This window comes from Bos taurus, chromosome 15 (assembly GCF_002263795.3).
Source record: "Bos taurus isolate L1 Dominette 01449 registration number 42190680 breed Hereford chromosome 15, ARS-UCD2.0, whole genome shotgun sequence".
NCBI lineage: Eukaryota > Metazoa > Chordata > Mammalia > Artiodactyla > Bovidae > Bos > Bos taurus.
Genome location: NC_037342.1, coordinates 77,273,916 through 77,301,009, shown reverse-complemented (window position 1 = coordinate 77,301,009; position 27,094 = coordinate 77,273,916). Strand labels below are relative to the sequence as shown.

The 27,094-nt window shown below is 49.4% G+C and overlaps 1 protein-coding gene across 24 annotated transcripts in view; it reads left to right on the top strand.

Annotated features, from left to right (window-relative positions):
• CELF1 (CUGBP Elav-like family member 1) overlaps nt 1-20,718 on the top strand; it is an 87,711-nt gene extending 66,993 nt beyond the window's left edge. For 12 of the 24 annotated variants that reach the window (XM_059874935.1, XM_059874922.1, XM_059874918.1 and 9 more), the window contains 7 exons: nt 2,227-2,302; nt 3,717-3,845; nt 4,216-4,329; nt 5,006-5,191; nt 7,694-7,837; nt 8,290-8,456; nt 8,545-14,620. In XM_059874935.1, coding sequence (XP_059730918.1) covers nt 2,227-2,302; nt 3,717-3,845; nt 4,216-4,329; nt 5,006-5,191; nt 7,694-7,837; nt 8,290-8,417 — 777 coding nt within the window. In that variant the 3' untranslated portion in view covers nt 8,418-8,456; nt 8,545-14,620. Of the gene's footprint in view, nt 1-2,226; nt 2,303-3,716; nt 3,846-4,215; nt 4,330-5,005; nt 5,192-7,693; nt 7,838-8,289; nt 8,457-8,544; nt 14,621-19,099 lie in introns of those variants that run through there. The other 12 variants (XM_059874929.1, XM_059874927.1, XM_059874928.1 and 9 more) reach the window with 8 other exon arrangements.
• Nucleotides 20,719-27,094: the final 6,376 nt, after the last annotated feature.

Genomic DNA, 27,094 nt, shown 5'->3' with positions numbered 1-27,094 from the left:
GCTCGCTCGCTGTCGTCACACATCATTGGTAATATCTTGAGCTTCTGCTCAAGATACTAATATACTAATTTCCTAAAACAAAGATTTAGAAACATGTGTCCCTGCCCCCGAGAAAAAAAACTCCTGCAGAATTCTTAGCTACCAAGTATCTTTCTCCATCTCTTTCTCTAGTAGATGTAGAGACCATCAATAAAAGCCTTCCTGAGCCTCCCATGAAGAGTATGACAGTGGATTTTCCCATTGGCGGGAGGTCAAGAGATTAACATGGACATTATTAAATGAGTATTACAGGTGTCTATTTGAGTTCACTGGTAAATAGATTTCCTTTCATTTGAATTCTCTCTTGTCGAGTTTGAGTCATATAATCCAAAAGCAGGCTCTAATTTGTTAGATTTATTAGGTCTGCAGTGTATATTACAGGGGATTATCACTGCTTTAACCCTCAAAAGAATCACAGATGGCACAAGACACTTAAAACTGTCTCATCTTTGAGTCAGAAAGAACAAGTCGTCTGTGAAGCTACCAAAGAAGGAAAACAAATGGGGAAAGCACTAGATGAGCATGGACGGTCTAAGGACACACACAGAGGTGCAGTCGTCCCGTCCTCCTCCCCTAAGTATTGTTCTATGTGAAACGGAAGAAAGGCAGTGGTTTCTGCCCTCGGTGCCAGGTTTTGGCTAATTTGATGCCCTCTGGTTTCCATGTTTCTAAAATATTAGAAGAAATCCAAGTTTATCCTTGCTGGTATTTCTCTGAAATCAGAAAGCCTAGGTGGTGGTTCTATTTCTGCAGATTAAATTGTTCCTTGGTGCTAGGACATTGCTTTTAAGTTGAGAAAATTCAGAGATTCTAGTCTTCTGCCAGAATGGTAATGCTTTGAAAATTATCTCCATGATGGGTGCTTGCTTTTCTTAGAGCGTTTGGAGCCTTCTTTTAGGGAAGACTCACCTTTTTGTTGTATTGCCATATCTAGCAGGCACATGACGGTATATGTTGAGCGCTATGGCCTCCTTGTTTCAGTTAAACATGATCCCCGCTCTCAGAGCTGGTCTCATTTAGGGAGGAAGTAAAGTGCCAAGTAGTATGTACAGTCCCTAGTTGGGCCTGAGCTCATTGGCCAGGATATTTAAGGAGACAGAAGTAAAGACGTGTGAGAGCTGATGGGCTGCGTAAGTGATAGCACGCCGTCATTGATTAGGGTGCACTAGAATGTGTCGCCTTGAAACTAGAGCAGTAGTTCTTAATCTTCCAGGCTGTGGAGCCCTTTGAGAAGCTGATAAAACTCCACGTGTGTACATTTTTTCATTCTACTTCTGGAAGTTTGTGAACTTCCGTGAAATGCCTGTAGACTAGAGACATTCATGATGACAGAGGAGCCAGGTCAGATGTTTCTAGGAATGGATAACAGACTGAACAAAGGATCCAGAAACAAGAATACCAGCCATTCAATGATTGGGCTGGAATGGAACAAAAGGTTTCAGCAGGTTGCTTAGATCAAGGTTGCAGCTTGCTAGGTACAGGGTAAGGCTGTGGAGATTCATAGCTTATGGATAGGTCCTTTCGTTTTATTTGTTATGCAACACTCACTGAAAGAGAATGTTCTGTGGATGAATGCAGACTGAGCCATCATTTGGTCATCTGCAACGGTGAGATGAATGGGGCTAGATGAATGCGTAGTATTCTAATCACGACAAGGTTGATCCAGTCACAAGTTCATCATGGGTGGTAAAGGATACTCCAAGAAAGAGCCTGAAATGGTCCCGTTTGGTATTTTAAGTAGTCGGCTAAAGTAGAAATTAGGTCTCCAGATGGGAACAGCCTATAAAATAAGGTGTGTGGACCTGACCAAGGAGGATTTGGGAGAGAAATTAGACACGGCAGTCACTCGTCTGCAGACACTCCTGAAGTGGGCTGCATGGCTGCCTGAGCTGAGCTCAGTTCTCCCCTCCCCGCTGTCCTCTGCTGCTGTGCTGTGTTGCCAGGGACTCGGGCCTGGCTTAGGACTCGGCTTACACAGCTGTCCTCTGGGCCAGGGCTTTAGCTGTGTTGTGCTGTCCTGTGCTGTCATAAGCCTCGTGTTTCTGTTGTGTTGGCTTGGGTTCTCGTCTTCGACTTTCTTCTCTCTGGGGGCCTCTGCACTCTCGCTTTGCTGTGCTGTAGAGTTATCCCAGATGCAGAACCAGCCCTCACTCTCACTCTTGTTCTGTTTTTTGGTGTAATGTCTAGCTTTATTTGCAGCTCCTTCAGCAGACTGCCTCCTCTGGGAACCTCAACACCCTGAGCAGCCTCCACCCGATGGGAGGTAAGTGTTTCACTGGTGCGGAGGAGCGGCAGCAGCCAAGCCAACAGACGCAGCTAACGGTAGTCTTGAGAGTTTTCTACTGTTTGTGCAGGAAAAAAAAAAATTACCACTCATTACATAAACCTGACATAAGATGAACATCCTGGGATTCATACCTCCTCTCTCAAAGGCGGCTCGTTTAGTTACTGATGTCATATTGCTCTGTAGTTGTCTGCTCCCCACCCCTTTAAGTCTCTAGTAAGAAGAGCTGTTAGTACCTGCAGACTGTCTGCAGCCACTTTGATAAGGAGAAAATTGCAGGAATTATTTCCACAATAAAGTGACTTTTCCAGTGATTCTCAGAAGAAAAGTCTAAGATGGCTTCTGTGTGTGTGGCTTGCCCTGCAGCTGCTAGAACCTCGGAAGTTAGTGTCTGATACATGTTGTTTCCTCAGGTAATTACTGTTTTTGGTGTTAACACACACCAGAAACTTAACTGACAGATGGCCGAGTTGTTAACAAAGACTGCTCCACAGACAAACCTGAGGCAGGGACAGGGCCGCTCCAGAGCCGCCCAGCCCCGCCCCTCCGGCAGTGGGGTACGGCTAGGCAGGTGCATCTGAGGAAGGGCTCCACCCTAGGCGAGGTGCAGCGTGCCACTGGGGAAGTCTGATGGATTCATTTTTTGTCCCAGGGACTCAAAGGTTGCTGTGTTTTCAGAAAGTTGCCAGATTGTAAATCTGTGCTGTAGCCTCTGTAGTCTCGTTAATTCTCCACTCTACCCATCTGCCTTTCCATTGTCTAGTAAATCGCTTGCCACACGTTGTTGGTGCAGCTCAGATTTTTTGCTCTCCTTTTGCCAGTGTTGCTAGGTTCCACTTGGAGGTCTTCTCAGAGTTTGTTTTCTCTTGTTTTTCTGATGATTAGGTGGTGTTTTTTTCTTTGTTCTCTCTGCTGTTGCAGTTTTCACGTGTCATCCCTCCATGGTCTTCTGGGTCTCTGCTACATTTTCTACTTGGTTCTCCTCCATTGCAGAGAACAGATCCCCTGTAAAGCATCAGTGAAGGCTCAGATACAGATTGATCCTCTGCCTCGGGCTTTGCCATTGTTCTCTTCAGTCTGCCTGTCTCCATGGTAGACCACAGAATCCACCCCTTTTTTTCTGATTTCCTAATTGCCCATCCATTTATTAATGCTCACTCACTTGGGCTGGCCTGCTATTGTATTAGACATGTCTTATCTGAGGAAGTGTCAAGTTTCTTAATGAGTTGAATGGTATCTGAGTCTTTTTGGAGCTCTGTAGTATTGCCTGCAAGGCTTATACCTAGAACATTTCCACTTTGGGATGAGCCTCCTGCCAGTCTGCACGGTCATTGCCAGAGTGGATGTAGGGCACTCTTATCTGCTGGCTGATGGCTTGCTTTGGATGTTGCAGGGTTAAATGCAGTGCAGTTACAGAACCTGGCTGCACTGGCTGCTGCGGCTAGTGCAGCTCAGAGCACCCCAAGTGGCACCAGTGCTCTCACCACGTCCAGCAGTCCCCTCAGCGTGCTCACCAGTTCAGGTAAGCGTGTGATGGGGCTGGGGGCCCCTGTGGGCCTTGGGCAGAATCCCACGTGAGGATTCTGTCATTCTGGAGAATAGTTAACGCCCATTTCCAAAGGGGTCAGATCATGAACAGGAAAGTCTCAAATGTCTTCTGAATTAAGAGAGCTCTCATAGTCTTCAGTTTGTTGTAATCATCACTTGTGTGTCCTGCAAGAACATGTTGTTACCAGAATCATTCACTGGGGCGAGCGGAGGGTGGGGGACTTGGTAACCGAAAGCCTCCCTATAAAGAGAATGAAGAGTTGGGTGACACAGCTTGTGCTTTGGCTCCTGTTGACACGGGAAGGCAAGTTTTGGTTTGAGTTTAACTGGTGGGTGTCTGACAGCAGGGTCCTCACCGAGCTCCAGCAGCAGCAGCTCCGTCAACCCCATCGCCTCCCTTGGAGCCCTGCAGACATTAGCTGGAGCAACAGCAGGCCTCAACGTCAGCTCTTTGGCAGGTGAGGGCCAGTCCCTGGAAGTCCTCCAGTCACTCTGTGCAGGTAGCACATTTTAAACTACTCTGGTAGGGACACGTAGAGAGAATGATGGGAGTGGCTCAGTGAAGTTAGAAATGACCGTGGGATTTTGAGTCAGACCTGACCCTGTCCGTTAACTGTACCTTAAGACCACTTTTCTAAGGGCATTTTCTCATCTGTGAAGTGGGACTAGAGTTCTCTGAGGATTGTCAAGTTAAATGAGAATACAGTGAAGTGCTGAGCACATCACTTGGTATGGCATCTGACACGTAGCACACGCTCAGTAAGCGTTAGCGGCTATCTTGACGATAGGATTTGCCCACACCTGTCATACGGTGTGTGCACTCGTTTTAGTCCCCAGTCCTGGGACTGTTGTTCTGCCGCATTCCAGTTCTTAAGAGAAAGGTGGGGCAGGTCACGTGTCAGTGGTGGTGCTTCTTGCGCAGGTTGGAGGATGAGCTGCCTCTGGGTGTGGCTGTTTAAAACGTCCCCGTTAGCCATGGGCCCTGGTGACTGTCCTAAAACCTGACCCATCAGATGGCTGTTCCTTCTCAGGGAGAAGCTGAGGAGGAGATGACAGGGTTACTTTGGGTTTTGTTTTCACATCGGTTGAGTCTTCCCAATTTGTCGCTCCTCTTCCCCCACCCACCCCCACCAGGGATGGCCGCGTTAAACGGCGGCCTGGGCAGCAGCGGCCTTTCCAACGGCACCGGGAGCACCATGGAGGCCCTCACTCAGGCCTACTCGGGGATCCAGCAGTACGCCGCCGCGGCGCTCCCCACCCTGTACAACCAGAACCTGCTGGCACAGCAGAGTATCGGTGCTGCTGGGAGCCAGAAGGAAGGTGAGTGCGGGGAGACTGGAGTCAGGGCAGAGTGGGCACGCCCTCTGCGCCAGCGCTGAAAGGCAGGCAAAGCCCGGGAGAGCCGTTCAGGTGGTGAGGCCAGCCCTGCTCTTTGGCGTTGTCAAGGGTAGACTGAGAAACTGGTCTGCACTGGAATGTGTTCTGGCTGTGGCTCGTCTCAGAACCTCTGTACGCCCTCCTCGAGTGGGGCTGCAGCTTTCGGGTGAGGAAGCATACTGGCCTCCCTGTGTCTGAAACCATTTGGCAGTCTGTTTTTGAGAGGAAGTCTTCCTTCTTAGAAGTCTGCTAGGGGATGTCTTCTGTCTGGGTGTCCCCTTTGACTGTCACTTGGCCGTTTCCTCACGGTCTCATCTGTGCTTTTCCTTATTAAGGAAAAACTGAGGGACGTTGAGACAGTACAGCCTGTGGGCCGATGCGGGCGGCAGGGTGTGCTTTGACACAAACGGTATTAAATTCAGGAGAGGCTTTGTGAGCAGAAATAGGCCTAAAAGTGGTTTGTTTGAGTAGAAAATCCTGCCGACATCTCTGTGCTCTTATTTGACGAGTTTTCATAGCCAGGAGCTGGCGAAATCTAAGCGTTTATGTAGGAAAAGCCAGGCATCCTCTCTGGCTTTAGCCCCAAGGAGCCCCGGTGCAGCGCGCCCTCCCCTACTCTGAGCTGGACATTTACTACCTGCCCTGGGCTGTGTTGACAGGGAGCTCTTGGAGCCCTGGAGACAGACGGTGAGCAGAAGCGTGAGGTGTTCCCCTGGTGCTCTGAAGAATGACGCACAGGAAAGCGGAGTAGAGAGTGCCAGGAAGATAGCGTTTTACATAGAGAGAGGTTTCTCCAAACTGACGTTTAAGCGCAGACCTTAGGGAAGGAAGAAGCGAGCAGTGTGTGTATCTCAAGGAAGAAAAGGAATGGGGCGGAGGGGCAGCAAGCGCAGAGACCATGAGGCAGCGTGTGCCGTCGTATCTGACGACAGCAGGGAGGCCAGGGCGGCTGGAGGCTGCCTGGACTGCCGTGGTAGTAAAACTTGTTTGAATGTGTGGTGCGTATATATAACGGCTGTTGCCCAGACGTTAAAGAGAAAGAAGTGGTGCCCTTTGCGGCAGCAGGGATGGACCCTAGAGACATCGTGCCAAGTGAAGTGAGACAGAGAGAGAAACATGACGTTGTTTACATGTAGAGTCTTTAAAAAATGCTACAGGTGAACTTATTTACAAAACAGGAGGAGTCACAGATGTAGAAAACAAACTTATGTTTACAAGGGGGAGAAATGGTGAGGGAGGGGTAAATAGTGAGATTGGGATTGACATACACACACTGAGATACATAAACAGATTAGTAAGGACCATTGTGTAGCACAGGGAGCTCTGCTCAGTGCTCTGATGACCTGTATGGGAAAAGAATCTAAAAAAAGAGTGGATATATGTGTGTATATATGTAACTGATTCACTTAGCTGCACAGCAGAAACTAACACCACATTGTATATCAATTATACTCAAGTAAAAATACTTTTTAAAGCTTTTCTTTGGTTGGGAAGTCCTTGAGTTGAAGAGGAAAACATATTCTGTTTTTGAGCTTTGGTTATTTATCATATATAGTGAAAGTCACTCAGTCGTGTCCAGCTCTTTGTGACTCCATGGACGATACAGTCCATGGAATTCTCCAGGCCAGAATACTGGAGTGGGTAGTCTTTCCCTTCTCTAGGGGATCTTCCCAATCCAAGGATCGAACCCAGGTCTCCCACATTGCAGGCAGATTTTTTACCAGCTGAGTCACAAGGGAAGCCCGAGAATACTGGAGTGGGTAGCCTATCCCTTCTCCAGCAGATCTTCCAACCCAGGAATCATATCGGGGTCTCCTGCATTGCAGGTGGATTCTTTACCAACTGAGCTATCAGGGAAGCCCGGTTATTTATCATAGGCATGTATTTTAAAAAATACATTTTTACTGAGGCACAATTTACTTATGGTAAAATTCACCCTTTGGTGAATATCGCTCTTTGAGCTCTGATGAGCACATGTAGTCACGTTCCTGCCACCACAGATGCAGAATATCTCCACGACCCCTAGAAATTCCCTCATGTCTCTCTCTAGTCAGTCCCTGCCCCACCTGCCTCTGGCAACTATTGACCTCTTTGCTGGCCCTCTAGTTTCTAGGCACTCTTTTGAAACCCATTTTACTTAAAATCTCTTTCTACTGTTTTTTTTTGCTCCAAATGCAAATCTGCCTGCTACTGTCCCAGCATGCCACCCTTCCACAGGGTCAAATTCTGCCCTCTGTCGGTAGAACAGGAAAGAGGGCAGGAACCTGTTTCAGTGATTGCCCTTCAGCTCCCTGCTTTGTGTTTGGTGAATCTTTTTAGTTCCCCAGACACGTTTCTGTGTTTTGGGGATGCTGAGAGTTTCAACATGGGTGGAAATGGGACTCGTTGGTGCGGGGGACGGCGTGCTTGACCCTGATGCCGTTTCAGTCAGTGGGAATTTTGCAGGTCCAGAAGGAGCCAACCTGTTCATCTACCACCTGCCCCAGGAGTTCGGAGACCAGGACCTGCTGCAGATGTTCATGCCCTTTGGGAATGTCGTGTCTGCCAAGGTTTTTATAGACAAGCAGACAAACCTGAGCAAGTGTTTCGGTACGTTGGTGTTTTTTCTGGTGTGGGGAGGGTTCAGTGTTTTACCAGTGAGCGAGAAAGAGAGGGGCTGATTGATAGCAGGAAGAGCTGAGTTTGACTTTGCGTAGCTGTAGTTGAACTTTGCTTTGAGTAGATTACATTACCTCGTTTTGAGCCTCAGTTTATTTTTTCATTTCTCTGGTGGGAATGGTGATTTGTACCCACACTGTCGCTCCAGAGGTAAAAATAATGTATGGAAAATGGCTTGGCCAAAAAATACTTTAGGATACTGTGTAGATGTCAGCTGATACTGTTAGGAACCTGATTTGTTTCATGTGATGTAATTTCAAGAAGTCTTCTTCCTGCTGAGAAAAATTGAGACTCAGCTCATGTAAGGATTCTGTTGCATAAGGAGGACTAAGGCTGTCCTTGCCTCTTCACGCCCCTCACTGGGTTTCTGCTTGGACCCACAGGTTTTGTAAGTTATGACAATCCTGTCTCGGCTCAAGCTGCCATCCAGTCCATGAACGGCTTTCAGATCGGCATGAAGCGGCTTAAAGTGCAGCTCAAACGTTCGAAGAACGACAGCAAACCCTACTGAGCGTGCTCCCCTCTGAGACTGGAGTGAGAGGGTCTTCTGGTAAGTGGGGGAGGAGCACCCTTAATGATTCGAAGCCCTAAGGCTGTGTGCTGACAGCCCTGGACCCTGATCCCTGCCACTCTCGCAGGCACAGCTTGCCCTGAAGACTCAGCTACTGCCTTCTGTGGGAATTTCGCTTCGTACAGAGGACAAGTTTGTGCTTTGGTTTCCAGTGTTTTACTTTGGAGTTTAGGTGCCATATCCTGAGTTGTTTTTTTTTTTTTTTTTCTCCTTTATTTAAAAGTTTGCTGTGTTTGTAACCAGTGTGTGTTGAGAAGGACCAACATCAAACTGCCCTGGGGGAGGAGGGGAAATGGGGAAACATTAAGAAAGAGGATCAGAATTTGCCCCAAACTATCCCAAGAAAGAGGACGAAGTTAGACAAAAGTGGACCCCCAGAATGTTCCTGAGCACGAGAGTGGGTGACGTGAGAACTGATACCCAAGAGCTTTTGGGGGGCGGAGCAGGTGGGGTTGGCTTTGGAGAGGGAGAGTGACTTGAAACCCGGCAGCCCTGGGAGCTGGAGGCTGAAACTCCTCCATAGCCGCCTTCACTGGAAAATCTGCGTTCTTGCCAGCTATTTTTTTAGATTCTCATCTAGGATTTCTGCCCCTCTTACCTAAGAAGGGGGTAACAAGTCTCTGGAAATAATGTACCTATTAAATTAGCCTAACATGCAAAAAGTAGGGATTTGTCATCCGTTACCCAGCCAGCCATTGGTGTTGGATTGGCCCTTCCTTCCTGGCTGGTGGCTCTTAGGAGGAAGAAGCCAGGCAGAGGTCCTGTTTGGTTTATTTTAACACCAGACTGTTAGACCGTGGCCCATGTCTACCAGGTCCCTTTAAAGAAGACCTCTCCGGAAGATACCATCGGGTTTCCTTTTTGGTAATTGACCACAGCAAGGAATGTCACTTCCATCCCTAGCCACAGTTTTCTCTTGAGGGTAGATCCAAGAAGGGCTTATGGTATCTGGCAGAAGGGAGCACCTCTCCTGAGCAGAGCGATCAAAAGCTGTCGCGCTGGGGGAGGAGGAGCCTGCTTCTCAGTGTACCCGAATCCTAGGGTCCCTTCAAGCTGGTCCTGCATTTCCCGGTGGCCAGCACCCAGTACTTAAAAGGATTAAGCAATCCGCGGTTGCCTCCTTGGTTGAGGAGGCCCAGGCGTGGCGTCTGGATGGAGGCAGGCCCCTCTTCTGACCCCTGCAGCCCCGTGCTCTGCTCCTGGTGACAGAGGAGGCGGCAGGACGTTTACAGCCTCCGTGTGGGTTAGTGTTCATTTACCTCAGTGTCACCGCGTTCACTTCTGTCCTCGTGCTTACAGTCAGCTCCCTGCTGCCTCCCACAGGTCTCACTCTTGCCTGTGACCCACACAGCCTCCGGGCTCTGCCGCTGCTCCAAGAAGCGCTGGTAGTGGGGAATGTGGCCCTGTTAGGATGTGACCCGTAGCCAAGGCCAGGGACCAAGTCCCTGGGCTCCTCAGCCTCACAGACGTCAGCCCTGCCCCCTAGCGGCAGAGGCGAGATCACAGGGGTTGCTTTGCTGTCAGTCCGACGGGGACGCTCTCCTTGTCATGCTGTCCTCGGGCCTCAGACGAGCGTTGACCATCTTGCTGTTGTGCGGGTAGTTGGTGGTGGTGGATTACCCCACTGAAGCTGGGACAGCTGTTCCCTTCTCATAGTGATAACTTGGGTCTGTTGTCCTCTAAGAAACATGAAACATACTTCTTAAGCTGAACCACGTAAACTTGAATTCCGCGCACTGGGAGAAATGTGTCCTGTGTTTCAAGGATAAAACTGTTCCAAAGGCTTCCAGGGTCATGATGGGATTTTTTAAATAAATGCAAAAAATAAAAATAAAAAAGAAAAAAGAAAACAAAAAAAAAAGAAAAAAATGCTAGGTTGGGGAGGCGCTGTTCTGAATCCCAACCGGCTGGAACCAAGAATGTCGTTTCTATTTTTATAGAAGTTTTATACAGCTCCGGGGTGGAGAATATTTATTACCTAAATTATATCTCTGGAAAAGGCCAGGATTTTGTAGAATCCAGAATGTGATTGTTGTACACACAGGGTGCTGTGTATGATTGAAACTACTGACTTTGTGGCCGTCTGCAGCCCAGCTAATCTGCCGAGGGGGAGGCGTTAACGCTGTGAATTGGCGGAGGAGAGAGCTGTGCTCCCCAGGTTGCTGCCGGTCTCACCTTCTGTTCTGTCTTCCTCCTTGGCCCGCGTGGGGTTTTCCAAAGCCCGGAACTCTGCTCTGCGCCCACCTTTGTCCCTTTCTCTCCCTCCTCCCCCATTTCACTGTTATTCGCATACCTATTTGTCCTGGGCTCTGGGATCCCTTCGCTATTGGCATGAGAGTTAAAGGTGTAGTCAGCCTGCCTCTGATACCAGACCCCGAGGTTTCGTACCTGCCGTGCTTTCCTCGGCTGCGCACGGGCGCCTCTCTGTTGGTCTTGTCCCCAGCCCCGCGCACCCCACAGCAGTGCTGCCCTCGAGCACAGCTCTCCCCCGGCCAGAGACGGTGTTGTGGAGAAGCTGCTCCCCTACAAGTCTCACGGTGTAAAGGGTTCAGCTCGGAGAGGGGAAACTCGCAGTCAAGTCTTAAGCGATCCTTTTCTGTTGTGTGGGGTTCTCACTTACATAAGTGTGTTTTCTGCTGTAGTTTCGTTTCTTCCTTGGGTTTCATCATGAAATTGATTTGCCTTGAATGCAGCCAGACACTGTCTCCTGGGTCCCACAGGGGTGGCCAGGGCCCTCGTGGAAGCTAAGAGCTTGGATTTCTGGCAACAGAGGGCCATCCCCATAGGAAGGGGGAGAAATTCTGGCCCTCTCCCCCAAAGAATTCTGGTCCCCTCGCCCCCAAGCCAGCAGCTCCAGCTGTCTCCCTGAGTCTCGACCACTCGACCAGGAGTGACACTCGTGACACTCGGGAGGCTGAGGCTCTGCCCCGCCCGAGAGCTGCTTTTTCCGATGCATTTGGGCGCTTCTGGGGAAATCCAAGCCTTAGGTCCCCTGTGTCTCTGGCAGTTGGATGTTTTCTCGGTGTCCTCCGTGTCCTTTTTGACTTCCCCGTGTCCGTTGTTAGCATGTGCGAGAGTCCCGTCACCGCCCAGCCTCCCTGCCCGCCGCCTCATTTCAGGGCTGCACACAGTGAGTGTCCTGTTCTCTCTCTCTCTGTTTGGATGTATTGCTCTGTGTAACTCAGTGGGTCTCCCTCTTTCTGGTTTGTTTTTTTTCTAGATTCCTGCCGTTTGTTCATCGTTGTGCCTAAAGCATGTCGATGTGGCGTCAAGTACATCGTCCAAATCCCTGTCTCTTCAGCTTCTCTGATGCTTGAACTCTCACCTTTGACCTTGTGTTGACCTTTGATGCTGATGTGTATTTTTATTATGTTTGTTTCTTTCTTTGTTTTTTCTTTTTTCTTTCCTTTTTTTTTTCTTTTGTGCTGCCAAATTGGTTTTGCTAGAACGACTGCTGAAGGGGAAATATTTAAACTTGCATTTGAATATAAAAAAATCTATTTTTCTAGAACTTCATAAGATAACCACTTGATTTTGTGATTCCAATTCTTTGTAATTGTCTTCAGAGCAGCCCTACTAGCACATACCGCGTGGTGTTTGTATTTCTGTGAACACAGCCAGTCCGCTTCTAGGCTTTGTTTCTCGGTGTGTTTAGTTTTAAAGACAACTTTGGAGTAAACAATGAAATAAAAGATGTCACTAAAACCTTTGAGGCTCCTGAGCACATTTTGCTGATACAGTTTGTAGGGCTTGAGGAGACCGCATGTGTTCCTATTTTTCTTTTTTCTGAGTTCTCAACTGCAGAAAACCCCTGAGCCCTTTTTCCTTTTTGACCACCAGCTGCAGCTTGGGCCCCAGGCAGCCCCCGCCACCTGTGGCTCTGCCCTGGAGTCCCCTTGCGGGGAGTCTGCGGGGCCCCCGCCCCCAGCCCCGCCGTGCCCGCCCCCAGGCCTGTTCCTGCAGTCTCCACAGCAAAATGTGATGCTTCAAATTTTTTTTTTCTGTTTTTGTATTGTTTTTGTGTTTTTGTTTTGAATTTTTTCCTTTCCTACTAAGATTATGCCCAGAAAAACCGAGTTTGCATGTTTCCTGCTGTTTCTTCACACCTCCGTATATATCACCTTCACCTCTCTGTTTCCTATAGTTTGTGCAAAAACTGACCGATTTAAAAGGGTTTCAAAGAAGCTGTTTTAAATTGTTGTGGGGTTGATTTTTTTTTTTTTCCCAAGGTTGTATTGTTTTGTTTTGAAGTGGCAACTTTCTCCTCTCTTGCCCTTAGAGCGTTTGCCTGTGCATTTAGACTGTCTCCTCACACGGCCTCCAGGCCTTGGGGGGCCTCCGGGGGCCGGCTGCTCTGCTCAGAGACGGGTGGGAAGGGGGTCCAGAGAGGCACAGGAGCAGAGAGAGCACCCCAAGGGTGGCTGTGGGCAGCAGGAGGCTGAGTGCGCTAGGGGCCCCAGGCATTCCTCGGCCCCAGAGGCGGAGAGTGCCCTGAGCCACTCCGGCGGCCGTGCCTGCGCTGGGCGGCATGCCCCTGCCCGCGCTGCTGTGCAGCCCCGGGCCCCGCCGCCCCACTCTGGCTCTTCACTGCAGCTCTGCTCTTGCTTAGCTGCTGGGGTTGGGGTTGGGGCGGTTTTTTGTGTTTATTTTTTTAAATTGGGTGAAGAGCCAAATAGCTACTGTCCCCGGGTGCCAGGCAAGCCCCGGTCCTTGGTTCCCTGAGGGGAGCCTGCCCTCCTCTCTTGGGGCACCATCCAGCCTCAGGGTCTGCAGGGATTTGAGTGAGAAGGTGCATGGTGAAGGGCGAGGCCAGAGGAGACGTGAGGTCGCGGGGTGGGTCTGTGGAGGTCAGAGGTTGCAGGGGGCGGTGTTTGGGATAGCTTCCACCCAGGCCTGAGCGGCTGGTGGGCGAGCGAGCTGGGAAGTAGGGCTGTCCAGGGACGGGTGGAGAGGGGAGCCGGGGGCAGGGCGGGGCGGGGCAGGTCGAAGCACTGTCCGCATCATCCTCGCTGCAGGTGATGAGGAAGGGTCTCGGCAGCGTCTCTGCCCCGGGACCGGGCAGGCAGCCTAGTGTTAGCTCGGGGCGCCCCTTACCCAGAGGAGAGGGTGGCCAGGTGGAGGCCCAGTGGATGGTAGGCTGCTTCATTTCTTCAGAGGGGTGAGTGGATGGAAGGAGGCCAGGAACCCCCAGCCTGAGCGAGACCGCCGCGCACCCCACAGTCTGACTGCACAGAGCGGCCTCTGTGGGCAGAAGGCGCCAAGGCTCCCCTTCCTGTGTATTCAGAACCCATGTTTGCCAATATATTTTGCTTTCAATTCCAAGAGGAGCTCTGGGAAAACCTGTGGATAAAACCAAATGCCAAATGTTGGACGCTGTTTCCTTTTCCTTTTTCTCTCTCTGATTGTTTTAATTGTTTTGTGGTGGTTTTAATGGATTTGAGACCCTGGAGCGGCAGCTGCCTTTCTGATTTCCAGCTGCTTTTTGTGAATAATTTAAAAAGAAAAAAAAAAAGAAACTTTACATTTTGGAGACAAACCTGTGTGAGTTTTTTATTGGTACAAACGTTGTATTTAACACTAGGGGTTTTGTACAGTTTTTTGCCTTTTCTACTAGAAAACAATGTAAAGTGATTTCACAATGTGAAGAGAAAAAATTGCCACTATGACCAAACGCACAGTCTGTTCTGCAGCAACAACGGGATTCAATCAACTCAAAGTCGTGATTCAGCCGTAGAAATGCTTTTTCTTTACCTTGTTTGAGCTTTTCCTTTCTTTCCTGTTTTGATTTGCAAAAGAAAATGTCTTTTTTGTGTGAACTTGTGTTGTACTATGTAGAAAATTATGGATTTTACTTTAATGGTTTAAAAAAAAAAAAAAGGCAAGAAGAGCCCCTGTCGCTTTTCTGACCTGATCACAGAGTTTGTGTAGTGGATTAAAAAAGAAAAAAAAAAATTGTTACAAGTTTGGAGCAAGGGAGTATGTGTTTAAAAGGAAATCTTCCTTTTCTGTGTGTTTTTCCTTTTGTCCCAATGGGGAACCTAAATCTGTTTTAATTGCACAGACACACGGACAAAAAGTCATTTTGTATCTGCCAAGTGTGGTACCTTCCTTTGTTTATTTGCTATTAAACTGTTTGAGAAGAACTGCCGTTGTCTTCTGTGTTACTGATTGTTGGGGCGGGGGTGGCCTTTGGAGCAGAGGGATTGGCCTTCCTGAGGGAAGGGGTGGGCACTCTAGTATGGTTTCACGTTGATGTACCTGTTAGTATCCAGTGGGACCACCCCAGACTCCTGAAAGAACAGGATTTCTTCCAGAAAAGTGCCTTCTGTATGGATCCTGCGTTCTTCTCAACGGACCCACTAACCAGGAGGCACTTACACAACTTTTTGGCAGCCTTCATTTCTGTGCTTCTTCCATCGCCAGTAGTGGCCGCCACCCTGCAGGACTGGCCCAGACCTGTGAGTGCAAGTCCCTTCCTTGGCTGCGGGGTTCCTGTCCCCAGGGAGGCAGCCAGCGAGCACCGAGGTGCCGCGCGTTGGGGCTTCCTCACTCCGGACCAAAGTGCATGGGCTCCTTTTCCCCTCTTTCTGACCTTAGGACGAGGTCACATTTCTAGGGTTTCTTGGGTTCACTACTCAGTAATTCTAGATCACTTTCCGAGTGAGGCCCATACCGAGGCTTCCCCTCCTACCTCTGTGAACTGCAGATGCAGTCAGCCCCTCGGCTGGGAAGCTCAGGCCCCCTGGCTGAGGCATGAGTCTGTCTGCCCCTTCCTACCGCTTTCAGCCTCACGCCCCTGGGAGGCCCGTCCTCGAGAGGCTGGCGCCTGTGCAGGGGCCCACGAGCAGCTGTGGCCGGTAGGCGGGCCAGGCCTCAGCCTTCTCATCAGATGGGCTCTGTGTGGGGTGGGCCTGGAGTAGCGTTTTCCAGAGTGGGTTGTACTGGGTGCTAGCCCACGAAGTGTTTATGCAGTCATTGACCCAGCTCGTGTTCACTGACCGCCATCCTAGTGCTGCAGGGAACACGACACACTGAATGCGCTCGTCGTCATAGCCCCTGGGGGACCTACTGTTTCCATCCCCACTTAGCGGATGAGCAAACTGAGGTTAAAAGAAATTGGGTTGTGGGCTTCTCTGGTGGTCCACTGGTTAAGACTCCATGCTTCCACTGCAGGGGGCATGGGTTTGATCCTGCGTGCCACATAGCATAGCCCCCAAAATAAATAAAAGTAAGAAAAATACTTAACTGAAGAAAAAGAAATTGTGTCCAGGGCAGGGGAGCGTTAATCTTGCCCTCTGCAAAAAAGATAACTAAAGTTTATTTACAGACATCTAGTATGTTGAGTTCAAGAGTTTGATTCTTTTTTCAAAGAGATTGCACCTCTTAAAATGCTCCCCTTCGTATCTGTCTCCTGAATTCCCCACCCGGCCCCAGCCACACTGCACAGCTTTTGGAGTTTGACTTCCGCAACCAGAAGTTGAACCCCAGGCCCTCGGTGGTGAAAGCCCAGAGTCCTAACCACTGGGCCACAGGGAGTTCCCTCTCAGATTATATTTTAGGTCGTGAGTGTCTTACTATAAAGGCGCAGCAAATCCAGATCCAGCGTACAAAGTTCATAGCTAGCAACCTCCACTTGTTTTCCCCCGAAAGTGGGAAAATCTTCCCATGGGCCGCAGAGGTTAGGACCCTCCGGACGCTCTCTCCCGACGTAGCAGCGCTGTTGAGTCTCTGCGAAGGTCTCGGAGACTGAAGGTGGAAGTGACGGCGGCCGCACAGCAAGACCGCCTTTCCCAACGACCCCGTTCCCCCGTGTCCAAAGTACTGCCGTATTTCATTGAGTCTTTTTGTCCATATGCACATTTTAGAAATAGAACTGGGATCATACTAAAAAAAAAGGAGACGCCGAGTTGTTTCTGGGAAGTGGTGTGCACCGGAGTCAAACCAGGTCTGCCTGACTTGCAGGCCCTCACCCCTGAGGAGAAGTAACGCCGTAAAAGCGACTGAGTGTGTTGTGCTTACCTGTGCAGACTCCTCACGTGTGATCGGCCTGCTGACCTCTAGGCTCAAGGGGACGGCCCCTATATCCCTCTGACTCCCTCAGTGGTGCATTTATCTCAGCTTTGTCCTCAAAGTGACTCTCAGTCACTTTAAGGGATTCACTAGTAACTCGGTCTCCAAATTGTTGGCCAGCATGCTCCTGCAAGGCGCCACTTCCCGTGAATACTGGGGTGCTTCCTAAATGTCATTGCTACCACACAGTTCTTTCTTTAGATCAGTTCAGTTCAGTTGCATCCGACTCTTTGCCACCCCATGAACCGCAGCACGCCAGGCCTCCCTGTCTATCACCAACTGCCGGAGTCCACCCAAAACCATGTCCATTGAGTCAGTGATGCCATCCAACCATCTCATCCTCTGTCGTCCCCTCCTCCTCCTGCCCTCAATCTTTCCCAGCATCAGGGTCTTTTCCAATGAGTCAGCTCTTCGCATCAGATGGCCGAAGGATTGGGAGTTTCAGCTTCAACATCAGTCCTTCAGTGAACACCCAGGACGGATCTCCTTTAGGATGGACTGTTACTTAACCTCATCTTGACCTCATGTTTAAATTTTTTTTTTTGCATTGTGGTAAAAGTTAAATAATTCTATTCTAACCATTTTTGGGTAAACAGTTCAGTGACATTGAGGACATTCACAGTGTGGTGCGACCATCGCCACTTAATGTTTTAAGTCGGCTCGAAACGCACCTTTTGTAACTTCACCTTCCTTTGGGCCATTGGTATTTGTGAAGTCACAAGTTCGATGCCCTAGTTGTATGTTTTAAAATAACACACCAGGGGATTTACCTGGCAGTCCCGTGGTTAAGACGGGCGGCACAGGTTCGATCCCTGGTCAGGGAACTAACACCCCACATGCTGCTCAGCCAAAATAAAAAACACCTGAGGCTACATGATCATCGGACACAGAAAACGGCCACACGGCACCTTCTCAAAGGATCTGTGTTTCACACTTCCGGAATTTGGACCAGGGTGAAGAGTCAGGCTTGCCCATGGACTCTCTGGGGCCTGTTGCCTCTGAAATTAGAAGGCACTTGGTTGAACCTGAAGCTGTCTCCCGCCTGACCCAGATGCTCTGTGACTCACGGTAAAGAATGAGGTGGTAGATCTCTTTTTAAGTCTTTGCGTTTGGATTCCTGTATTCCTGAGACAACTTGACATAAAAATAAAATGTACAACTGGAACATCTTCCAGTTTAACATCATACATAAAGGCTGTTGTTTCTTTTTAAAATTTACCAGAAAGGGATTATGTCAAAGGTGTACTGTTTTTAACCTCAAAAAATTTTAGGCTTGTGCATCTCTATAATCATATATCTGTATCTTACTTAAACTGTTAATATTTTTTTTAAAACTCCCATTCAGTTATTTTTATTATTTTTTTTAATAGATTCCTCAGGCACCTAATTTTTGCCACACTCCTAGTTCCCAGCTTACTGGCTTTCTCGGTCAGCACACGACCTCCCTAAATCTCCCAGGAACATCACATACTGTGCTCACCTGAGCATCTCAGTCCCGGATGAAGATGAGCCATCAGGAAGGAAATGAAAACGCAGGTTTGTCCCTTCACCTCTGGGAATGTCAAACTAATGTGTGATGACATTGCCCTTCCATGAGGGACCGTAACGCGGCTTTCTCTTGCACCTTCTGCGTTTTTCAAGCTCTTCCTCAGGAGCCCTTTCCAGCCCACCACCACCACCATCTGGCGTTCGATTTCTTTTGCATACGTTGACTTTCTCTTTACTGGCACAGGCTCCAGCTATAGAAAGGGCTCTTGTTCTTCTAAATCACAGTCAGATCTGGGGATGGGAAAATGAATACGTTTTGGCCAGGAAGCCCTCGCCTGACACTCCAGCCAAATCCATAGGACCTCAGCCCCCACTTCCATCCCCACGCCCCCATGAAGGCTCCAGTGACCTGAAGCCGCCTGTGGTTTTGAGTGTGTTTGAACTGCCTTACTGAGATGGAATTCACACGCTGTAGAGTCTGCCCACTAAAGCAGCCAGGTCTGATTTTGAGCATTCTGCGCCATCACCATAACCTAATTTTAGAACATTTTCATCACCATAGAAAGAAAGCCTGTACTCCTTAGCCATCACTCGCCTTCCGCCCCCCCCCCCACCGCCCCCCATTCCCATTTCCAGCCCCTCAGTTCAGTTCTGTTCTGTTCTGTTCAGTCGCTCAGTCGTGTCTGACTCTGCGACCCCGTGGACTGCAGCACGCCAGGCCTCCCTGTCCATCACTAACTCCTGGAGTCCACTCCAGCTCATGTCCATTGAGTCGGTGATGCCATCCAACCATCTCATCCTCTGTTGTCCCCTTCTCTTCCTGCCTTCAATCTTTCCCAGCATCAGGCTCTTTTCCAATGAGTCAGTTCTCATCAGCTGGCCAAAGTATTGGGAGTTTGAGCTTCAGCATCACTCCTTCCAATGAATATTCAGGACTGATTTCCTTTTGGATGGACTGATTGGATCTCCTGGATTTGTCATAAATGCAGTCATGCGGCACATCCCTTTCGTGTTTGGCCTTCACTTAGCCTAATTTCTGAGGCATCTTTTCCTTTCCACACTAGCCTGGGACCGCCTGCTCCTGCCCTTCTGAGCTCGTCTCCTGCTGTTTCTGCAGTGCCCAGTCCCTTCCACTTCTCCCAGCTCCTCCTGCTACCTGCTGAGTGACCTGCCTGACCCGGAGTCTTTTAGACCTGCCCTGCCTGCATCGTCCACTATGATTACCTGTTAGCCAATAGAGCTATTAATTAAGAATGAAGACTTCCTTTCTGGACTTCCCTGGTGAAGACTCCCTGCTCCCAATGCAGGGGGCCCAGGTTTGCTTCCTGGTCAGGGTTCTAGATCCCCCATGCCGCAACCAGGAGTTCTCACTCCACAACAGAAGAGTCCACACGCTGCGACTAAGGCGTGGCACAGCCAGGTAAAGACGTATCTTTTTAAAAATAAATAAATCCCACCTTTAGAATGGAGCTTCATGAAGGCAGGGACAGTGTGAAGTGGCGTTCTTCACTGGAGCCCTGTTCCACCGTTGGTCGCTCAGTCGGGTCCGACTTGGAACCCCTTGGACTGTAGCCCGCCGGGCTCCTCTGTCCGTGGGGTTTCCAAGGCAAGAATACTGGAGTGGGTTGCCATTTCCTTCTCCAGGGCACCTTCTTGACCCAGGGACCAAACCCGGGCCTCCTGCATTGCAGGCAGACTCTTTACCACTGAGCCACATGGGAAGTCTCACTGGGGCCCTAGGGTCTGGTAGATAATAAGCGTCCAGGAGACATTTAATGAACAAGTAAATATCCAACATGAACAAACAAATATGCAAAGGTGACAGTTGCTTCTGTCAAGAGCTTCCGGATGTGCTTTTTCCCCAAGATTGTGTTACGTTAGATTTTTATTTAGAAATCCATCCACTCCAGAAAAAAGGGAGGAACATTTCACACCCGCTTATAAGCCACTAGCTTCCAGCCAGTACCCGAGTTCTCTGCAGGCCCCCAGTGGCCGTGAAATGAATGACAACTAGGTCCCTTAGAGACCCTTGGCAGGAGTGCTGCTAATACAGCTTCCTGCTCCTTGAGGAGATTGGTGTGCCGCCTGTTCCCTGGGCCCCTCTGCTGCTGGAGAGCCCCTTTGGCAGCCAAGGAAGGCCCTTGGCAGAGGGGAACCTGTGTGTGGCCCACCAGCCTGGAGAGTGTCACCAACCTAGTCATCCCTGCAGTGGAAAGAGTGCCCTGAGCCTGGGGCGAACATGACACAGTGGCCTTTTTAAAGGTTATAATGGTTGAGGGTTTTTTGGTTATTGTTTTAAATGCAAATTGTATATAGAAGAAGGTTTAGTGTGTGGTGGGAAAAGCTTATGTGTGTTTAGGAGCCTCTTCCACCAAATGAGACCCAAGTCCCAGGTGGCTCCAGTGGTAAAGAACCTGTCTGCCAATGCAGGAGACTTCAGACACGTGAGTTCGATCCCTGGGTGGGGGAGATGCCCTGGAGAAGGAAATGGCAACCCACTCCAGTATTCTCGTCTGGAGAATCCCATGGACAGAGGAGCCTGAAGGGCTACAGTCCATGGGGTTGCAAAGAGTCGGACGCGACTGAGCATGCGCACATCGCTGTCCCATAGCTCATTGATGACTGTCAAACAGATGGGGGAAGTACGCTTCCAGAATTTCTCTCTATACAAAGATGTGTGCATATGTAATTTTTGTTAATAAAAATGAGCTCATGCCTTAATGTACAGAATGTTCTGCTGTCTGCATTTTTTTTCAGTTACTGTTTCACGGGCACCCTTCCATCTGGCATCTACGATTTTCACTTTTAGAGGCTTCATAGCATTTCATGGTTTCTCAATGACTTTCCTATTGAATGCAGGTTATCTCTAAATTGTTCACTATTGTTAACTGAAGAGCCAATTCAAGCGAAGTTCAGGGGGTCCTTTAGAGGGCTGTTTGTGCCACGTCTTGTTTTCAAAGCCAAATTCTTCCTTTATCATCTTGTTTGGTTTTCACAGAAACCTTCCCAGAAAGGTAAATCCCCATTCACAAATAGGAAAACGAAGTTTGTTGAGAGGGACAGACATCTCAAGGATACGAGTAATCATGGCAGAAGGGGCCTGGGATGTCACCTCCAGTTACGCTTGTGCAGGGGCTCTAAAGTCAGGGGCCTGCAGGGGCCAAGCCGGTGGTTCAAGCTTGCAAGAGGAGGCCGATCGAAGATCGTAAGTGACGCTTGGCTTCAGTGTCGAGGCAGGAACGGCAGGAGGTGGGGGCAGCGGGTGAAGGGGGATATTGTTGGTTTCTTGCCTTCAGACACCAACCCCTTGAGCCCAGACAGTGACCCTTTGACCCGTTGACTGTGGACTCACAAGCCCAGGGATCACTTGAGCTTCCTGTCTTCAGGAGAAGCAGGAAGTGCTGATTCTTACATGAACTCTCCCAGATAGCAAATGTAGCCACCTTATATGGGAATCTTCAGCAGGCCAGATTGTGAGCCCCACTTCAGGCCCAAATTTCATTTTCTACTTTCGATTATCAACCAGGGCACTAAAATGTAGGCCATGTAGCTGGTACCCAACACAGCAGGCACTTGGAACAACAAACCCCCAGGCCCTTGCTGTCCCATCACCCTGTGAGGGTAAGTGACCCAGGAAAAGACTCATTCTGTGACTTGCTCTCCTGGGTCAGCCTTTGTTGCTGGGCTTTGTGAGTAAGGCTTGATTCCGTTCACCCTCTCCTTAGCCTTTTTTTTTAAAGAGCAATTTTTAAAAATACTTACTTTTTATTTATTTGGCTTCTGGGTCTTAGTTGCTGAATGCAGGATCTTTGATATTCATTGTGGCATGAGGGATCTTCAGTTACGACCTGTAGGATCTAATTCCCAACCAGGGATTGAACTCGGTCCCCCTGCATTGCGAGCTCAGAGTCTTAGACCCTGGACCACCAGGAAGTCCCTCCTTGGCCTTCTTTGTGTGCATTTCTCCTGCCCAACCAGGTCAGAGCCTGGACAGGGTTCCCAGTGGGCTTGGTGTGTTGCGAAAATCACTAAGCTTCCTGAATATGGCTATCTACATCGCCTTCACTTTTCTCCCTCTCTCCTGGAGCCACACTGCTTGGGATCCACTGCCTGCTCTGTCTTGAGGTCAAGGTGTGGCCTTGGGCAGGTCACTTCACCCTTGGGTGCCACCCAGTTATCTGTAAGCTGGAAGAAGTGCTCAGCTCGGGCAATGTAAGCCTCCTTTTGGTCTCCTCTCACTTTGCCAGGGGCCGAGCGGATGCTAGTACAAAAACCACCCCCTTACCCTAAAGGAGCATGCTGCTGCTGCTAAGTCGCTTCAGTCGTGTACGACTCTGTGACCCCATAGACGGCAGCCCACCAGGCTCCCCCGTCCCTGGGATTCTCCAGGCAAGCACACTGGAGTGGGTTGCCATTTCCTTCTCCGACGCATGAAAGTGAAAAGTGAAAGTGAAGTTGCTCAGTCGTGTCCGACTCTTAGCGACCCCACGGACTGCAGCCTACCAGGCTCCTCTGTCCATGGGATTTTCCAGACAAGAGTACTGGAGTGGGCTTAGTCCCTGGTCAGGGAACGAAACTCCCACAAGCCAGGCAGTATGGCCAAAAAGAGATGGTGTCTCCAAATAGGTCACATTCTGAGGTCTGCAGTCAGTATCGCATATGAGCAGGGGTGACTGCTAATGAGCACAGGGCTTCTTTCCAGGGTGATGAAAATCTTCTGGTGTTAGTGCTAGATCAATGCTCAACTTTGTGCATACAGGCGTGCCTCATACATGCTTTCTCCGAAAGGAGCATGACCCTGACCTAACTATGTTCAGAAGTCAGCAAATGGCTCACTCGGGGGCAGAGAAAACTCGGTCAGGTTTTGAGATCATTTGAGTTCCCAGGTACCTGGAAGTCTATGGTTCCAGATTCCTCTGGGATGCTGAGGCAGAGTGCCCATCTACTTCCTGCCAAAGACTCAAGGCAGACTCGGAGCTGGACTGTATCTCAACCACAAATGGCAGAGAACCTGCTGGCTCTTCAGCACTTTCCCTGTGGGTCCAGCTTCCTTCCCCGCTGTGGGTCCCCAGGACCCACCTGTCCCAAGACAGTACTGTGCCAGTGGCTCCCAGCTCTCCCCCTTTGCCCAGCTTCCTGTGCACCAGGTTCGAGAGCACGTCCCCCAGGACTTCCAGTGGTCCAGCGACTAAGAAACCTCCCACCAGGGCAGGGGACATCAGAGCAACTAAGCCCGTGCACCTAGAGCCCGCGCTGTTCAACAAGAGAAGCCACGGCACGGAGAAGCCCGCCCACCGCAGTGAAGAGCAGCCCCCGCCGCGCCACTAGAGAAAGCCCAAGCGCGGCAACCAAGACCCAGCACGGCCCAAAATAAACAACTAATTCATTAAATGCACTTCCTTGGTGGCTCAGACGGTAAAGAATCTGCCTGTTATGTGGGAGACCCAGCTTTGGTCCCTGGGTTGGGAAGATCCCCGCAAGAAGGCAATGGCTACCCCACTCCAGTATTCTTGCTTGGAGAATCCCATGGAAAGAGCAGCCTGGCAGGCTAAAGTCCGGGTCACAAGGATTCTGACATGACTGACCAATTAAATAAATTGGAAAATTGAATTTAAATTAAAAAAAAAGCACTTCCCCTGGAACAGCCCAATGTCTTTATCTAGTCCCAAGGGCCTATTCCTCTGTCCCCTCGACGTATGACCCTGGGGCATGCCGCCCACCCCCCCGATGCCCAGACTGTCCCACTCTGGACCTGTTCTGCTTGCAGCAAACAGGAGGCAGTGATCTCTGCCTCTGCTCAGCTTCCCCAGGATTAAGGAGGCATGGCAGGTTAGCTGTAAGCCTGGAGCAGCTACTTTAAATTTCAAAATTAAGCTTTCATTCCTCCCATTCATTCATTTAACATATTTATTGAGTGGCCACTGTATGCCAGGTTTTGCTCTGGAGACAGGTCAGTGAAAAATGAGATAAAGTTCCTGCCCACACATTTGAGAGGGGCAAACAGATACTAAGCCAATACCCTCATCAATGAATATAAAATTATAGAGATACATCTTGTATCAGAATGGAATTTAATTCTCCATGAGTATCGTAAGCTGGTCCATCCCAAATGGGCCTTAACTGGGCAGAACTTCAAAGTAGGGAGGAGAAAAGGGACCGTGAGGGGCAAAGGCCCTGAGGCAGTCGGATTCCTCACAAGGTGAACACAGAGCTACCTATGGCCCAGCGATTCCACTCCTAGGTATATACTCAAGAGATACGAAAACTTGTACATGGATGTTTAAAGCATCATTATTCATAATCGGAAAGGGAAACGACCCAAAGGCCATTAACTAAGGAATGGATAAGCAAAATGGCATAAATGCACAATGAATACTGAAAGAGAAAGGCGCTCAGCCGTGTCCCACTCTTTGCGACCCCAGGGACTGTACAGTCCATGGGATTCTCCAGGCCAGAATACTGGAGTGGGTAGCCTTTCCCTTCTCCAGGGGATCTTCCCAACCCAGGGATCGAACCCAGGTCTCCCGCATTGCAGGCGGGTTCTTGACCAGCTGAGCCACGAGGGAAGCCCTAGAGTACCATTCAGCCAAAAAAAGGAATGAAGTACGATTCACGCTACAATATTGAAAACATTGTGCTGAAAGAAGCCAGTCACGAGGGGCCGCATGTTGTGCGAGTCCATTTACATGAGATGTCCAGAGCAGACGGGTCCACAGAGAGTAGGTTGTGTTTGCAGGGTGTGTCCGTTTGCTCAGGCTGCCGTTAACGCTGGGCACAGATGGGGGGTGCTTAAACAACAGAAATGTATTGTCTCACATCTGGAGGCCGGAAGTCAGAGAGCAGGTGTCAAAAGAGTTAGTTTCACTCTGAGGCCCCTCTCCTTGGCTTGTCAATGGCCCTCTTTCTCCCCCTCTGTGTGTCTATGTCCTAATCTCTTCTTACAACGCTAGTCTTATGGGATCAGGGCCCTCTCTAGTGACCTCGTTTTACCTCTTTAAAGGTGAATTCCTGGCAGCCCCGTGATTAGGACTCTGAGCTCTCACTCCTGAGGGCCCAGGATCAGTCCCTAGTCAGGGAACGAAACTCCCACAAGCCAGGCAGTATGGCCAAAAAGAGATGGTGTCTCCAAATAGGTCACATTCTGAGGTCTGCAGTCAATATCGATATGAGCAGGGGTGACTGCTAATGAGCACAGGGCTTCTTTCCAGGGTGATGAAAATCTTATGGTGTTAGTGGTAGATCAATGCTCGACTTTGTGCATAGAGGCGTGCCTCAGAGATACTGCGGGTCTGGTTCCAGACCACCACAATAAAACGAACATCACCATAAAACGTCACACGAGTACTTTGGTTTCCCATTGCATACAAAAGTTATGTCCATGCTATATTGTAGTCTATTAAGTGTGCAATAGCATTATGCCTACAAAAACAATATTCAGTCCTAAACTGAAAAATACTTTATTGCTGAAAATGCTAACCATCAACATCAAAGATCGCTGATTACAGGACATCCCTGGTGGTCCAGTGGTTAAGACTCCATGCTCCTAACGCAGTGGGCTCAGCTTCAGTCTCCGGTCGGTGAACTAAGATCCCACGTGTCCCACACGCGATATGGCCAAAAGGTTAACAAAACAAAATGAAACAAAAAGATGTTAAGCCAAGAAAACTGATTACATGTCACCATAAGAAACATAATGAAAGAGCTCCAAATACTATCAGATCAGATCAGTCGCTCAGTCGTGTCCGACTCTTTGCGACCCCATGAATTGCAGCACACCAGGCCTCCCTGTGCGTCACCAACTCCCGGAGTTCACTCAGACTCACGTCCATCGAGTCAGTGATGCCATCCAGCCATCTCATCCTCTGTCGTCCCCTTCTCCTCCTGCCCCCAATCCCTCCCAGCATCAGAGTCTTTTCCAATGAGTCAACTCTTCGCATGAGGTGGCCAGCTTTAGCATCATTCCTTCCAAAGAAATCCCAGGGCTGATCTCCTTCAGAATGGACTGGTTGGATCTCCTTGCAGTCCAAGGGACTCTCAAGAGTCTTCTCCAACACCACAGTTCAAAAGCATCAATTCTTTGGCGCTCAGCTTTCTTCACAGTCCAACTCTCACATGCATACATGACCACAGGAAAAACCATAGCCTTGACTAGACGAACTGCCAAATGCAGCATAGAGACACGAAGTGAGCTTATGCTCTTGGAAAAATGGTGCCAATAGACTTGCTCAATGCTGAGTTGCCGCAAACCTCCCGTTTGTCAAAGACAAGCATCTGGGAACTGCAATAAAATGAGGGATGCTCATATGCTAAAAGCCACTGTCCACTCTGAAAGGACAACTTTGCCCTGGGGCGGGAAGGAGCCTGGTTTGCAGATCGGGAAGAGAAAGATGCAGTGAGACGAGCTGGTAATTTTGGCAGAGCCCTCTCGCAACCCCAGGAGCCTTCACGGGTCTGCCCTCTCCCTCTGTAAGACCTTGCCCTTCTCCATGGTGTCTGGCATTCAAGCTCATTATAAGGGACTCTTTCAAACTGGGATTGGAATTGTATATCTTTTGTTTGTTTTTGTTTTTTTGAGGTGAAGTAGAAAAGAATAGCTTTATTGCTTTGCCAGGCAAAGAGAGCCACAGTGGACTAAAGCTCAGAACTGTGCGTCCCTGGAACTGGATATTTTTTTAAACCTTCAAAAACCAATTTCTATTCCTTGTGGACAATTTGCCATGGAGCAGACGAATGCTGCTTGAGATAACCTCTTGCTTATGGTCACGTGGTGTTTCCCGTGTGTCAGGCACTGTTCCAAGTCCCAGCCAGCTCCTAAAGCGTATGGTTCCAACAGTCCAGTGAAGTGGAAACCATTGCTCTCCTGCCCAAAGGCATGCTGCCCGTAGAACTAATAAACGGCAAAGGCAGCATTCGAAAGTTGGCAGCCTGGTCCAGGGTCCCGCTGTTACCCATCATAGGTGAGGGTTTATTAGCTTATGACAGTTCCATTTTACAGATGAGGGAACTGAGGCCCAGAGAGGTGAGCAACTTGTTGGCTGGGCTGAGCTGTAGGTTAGGAC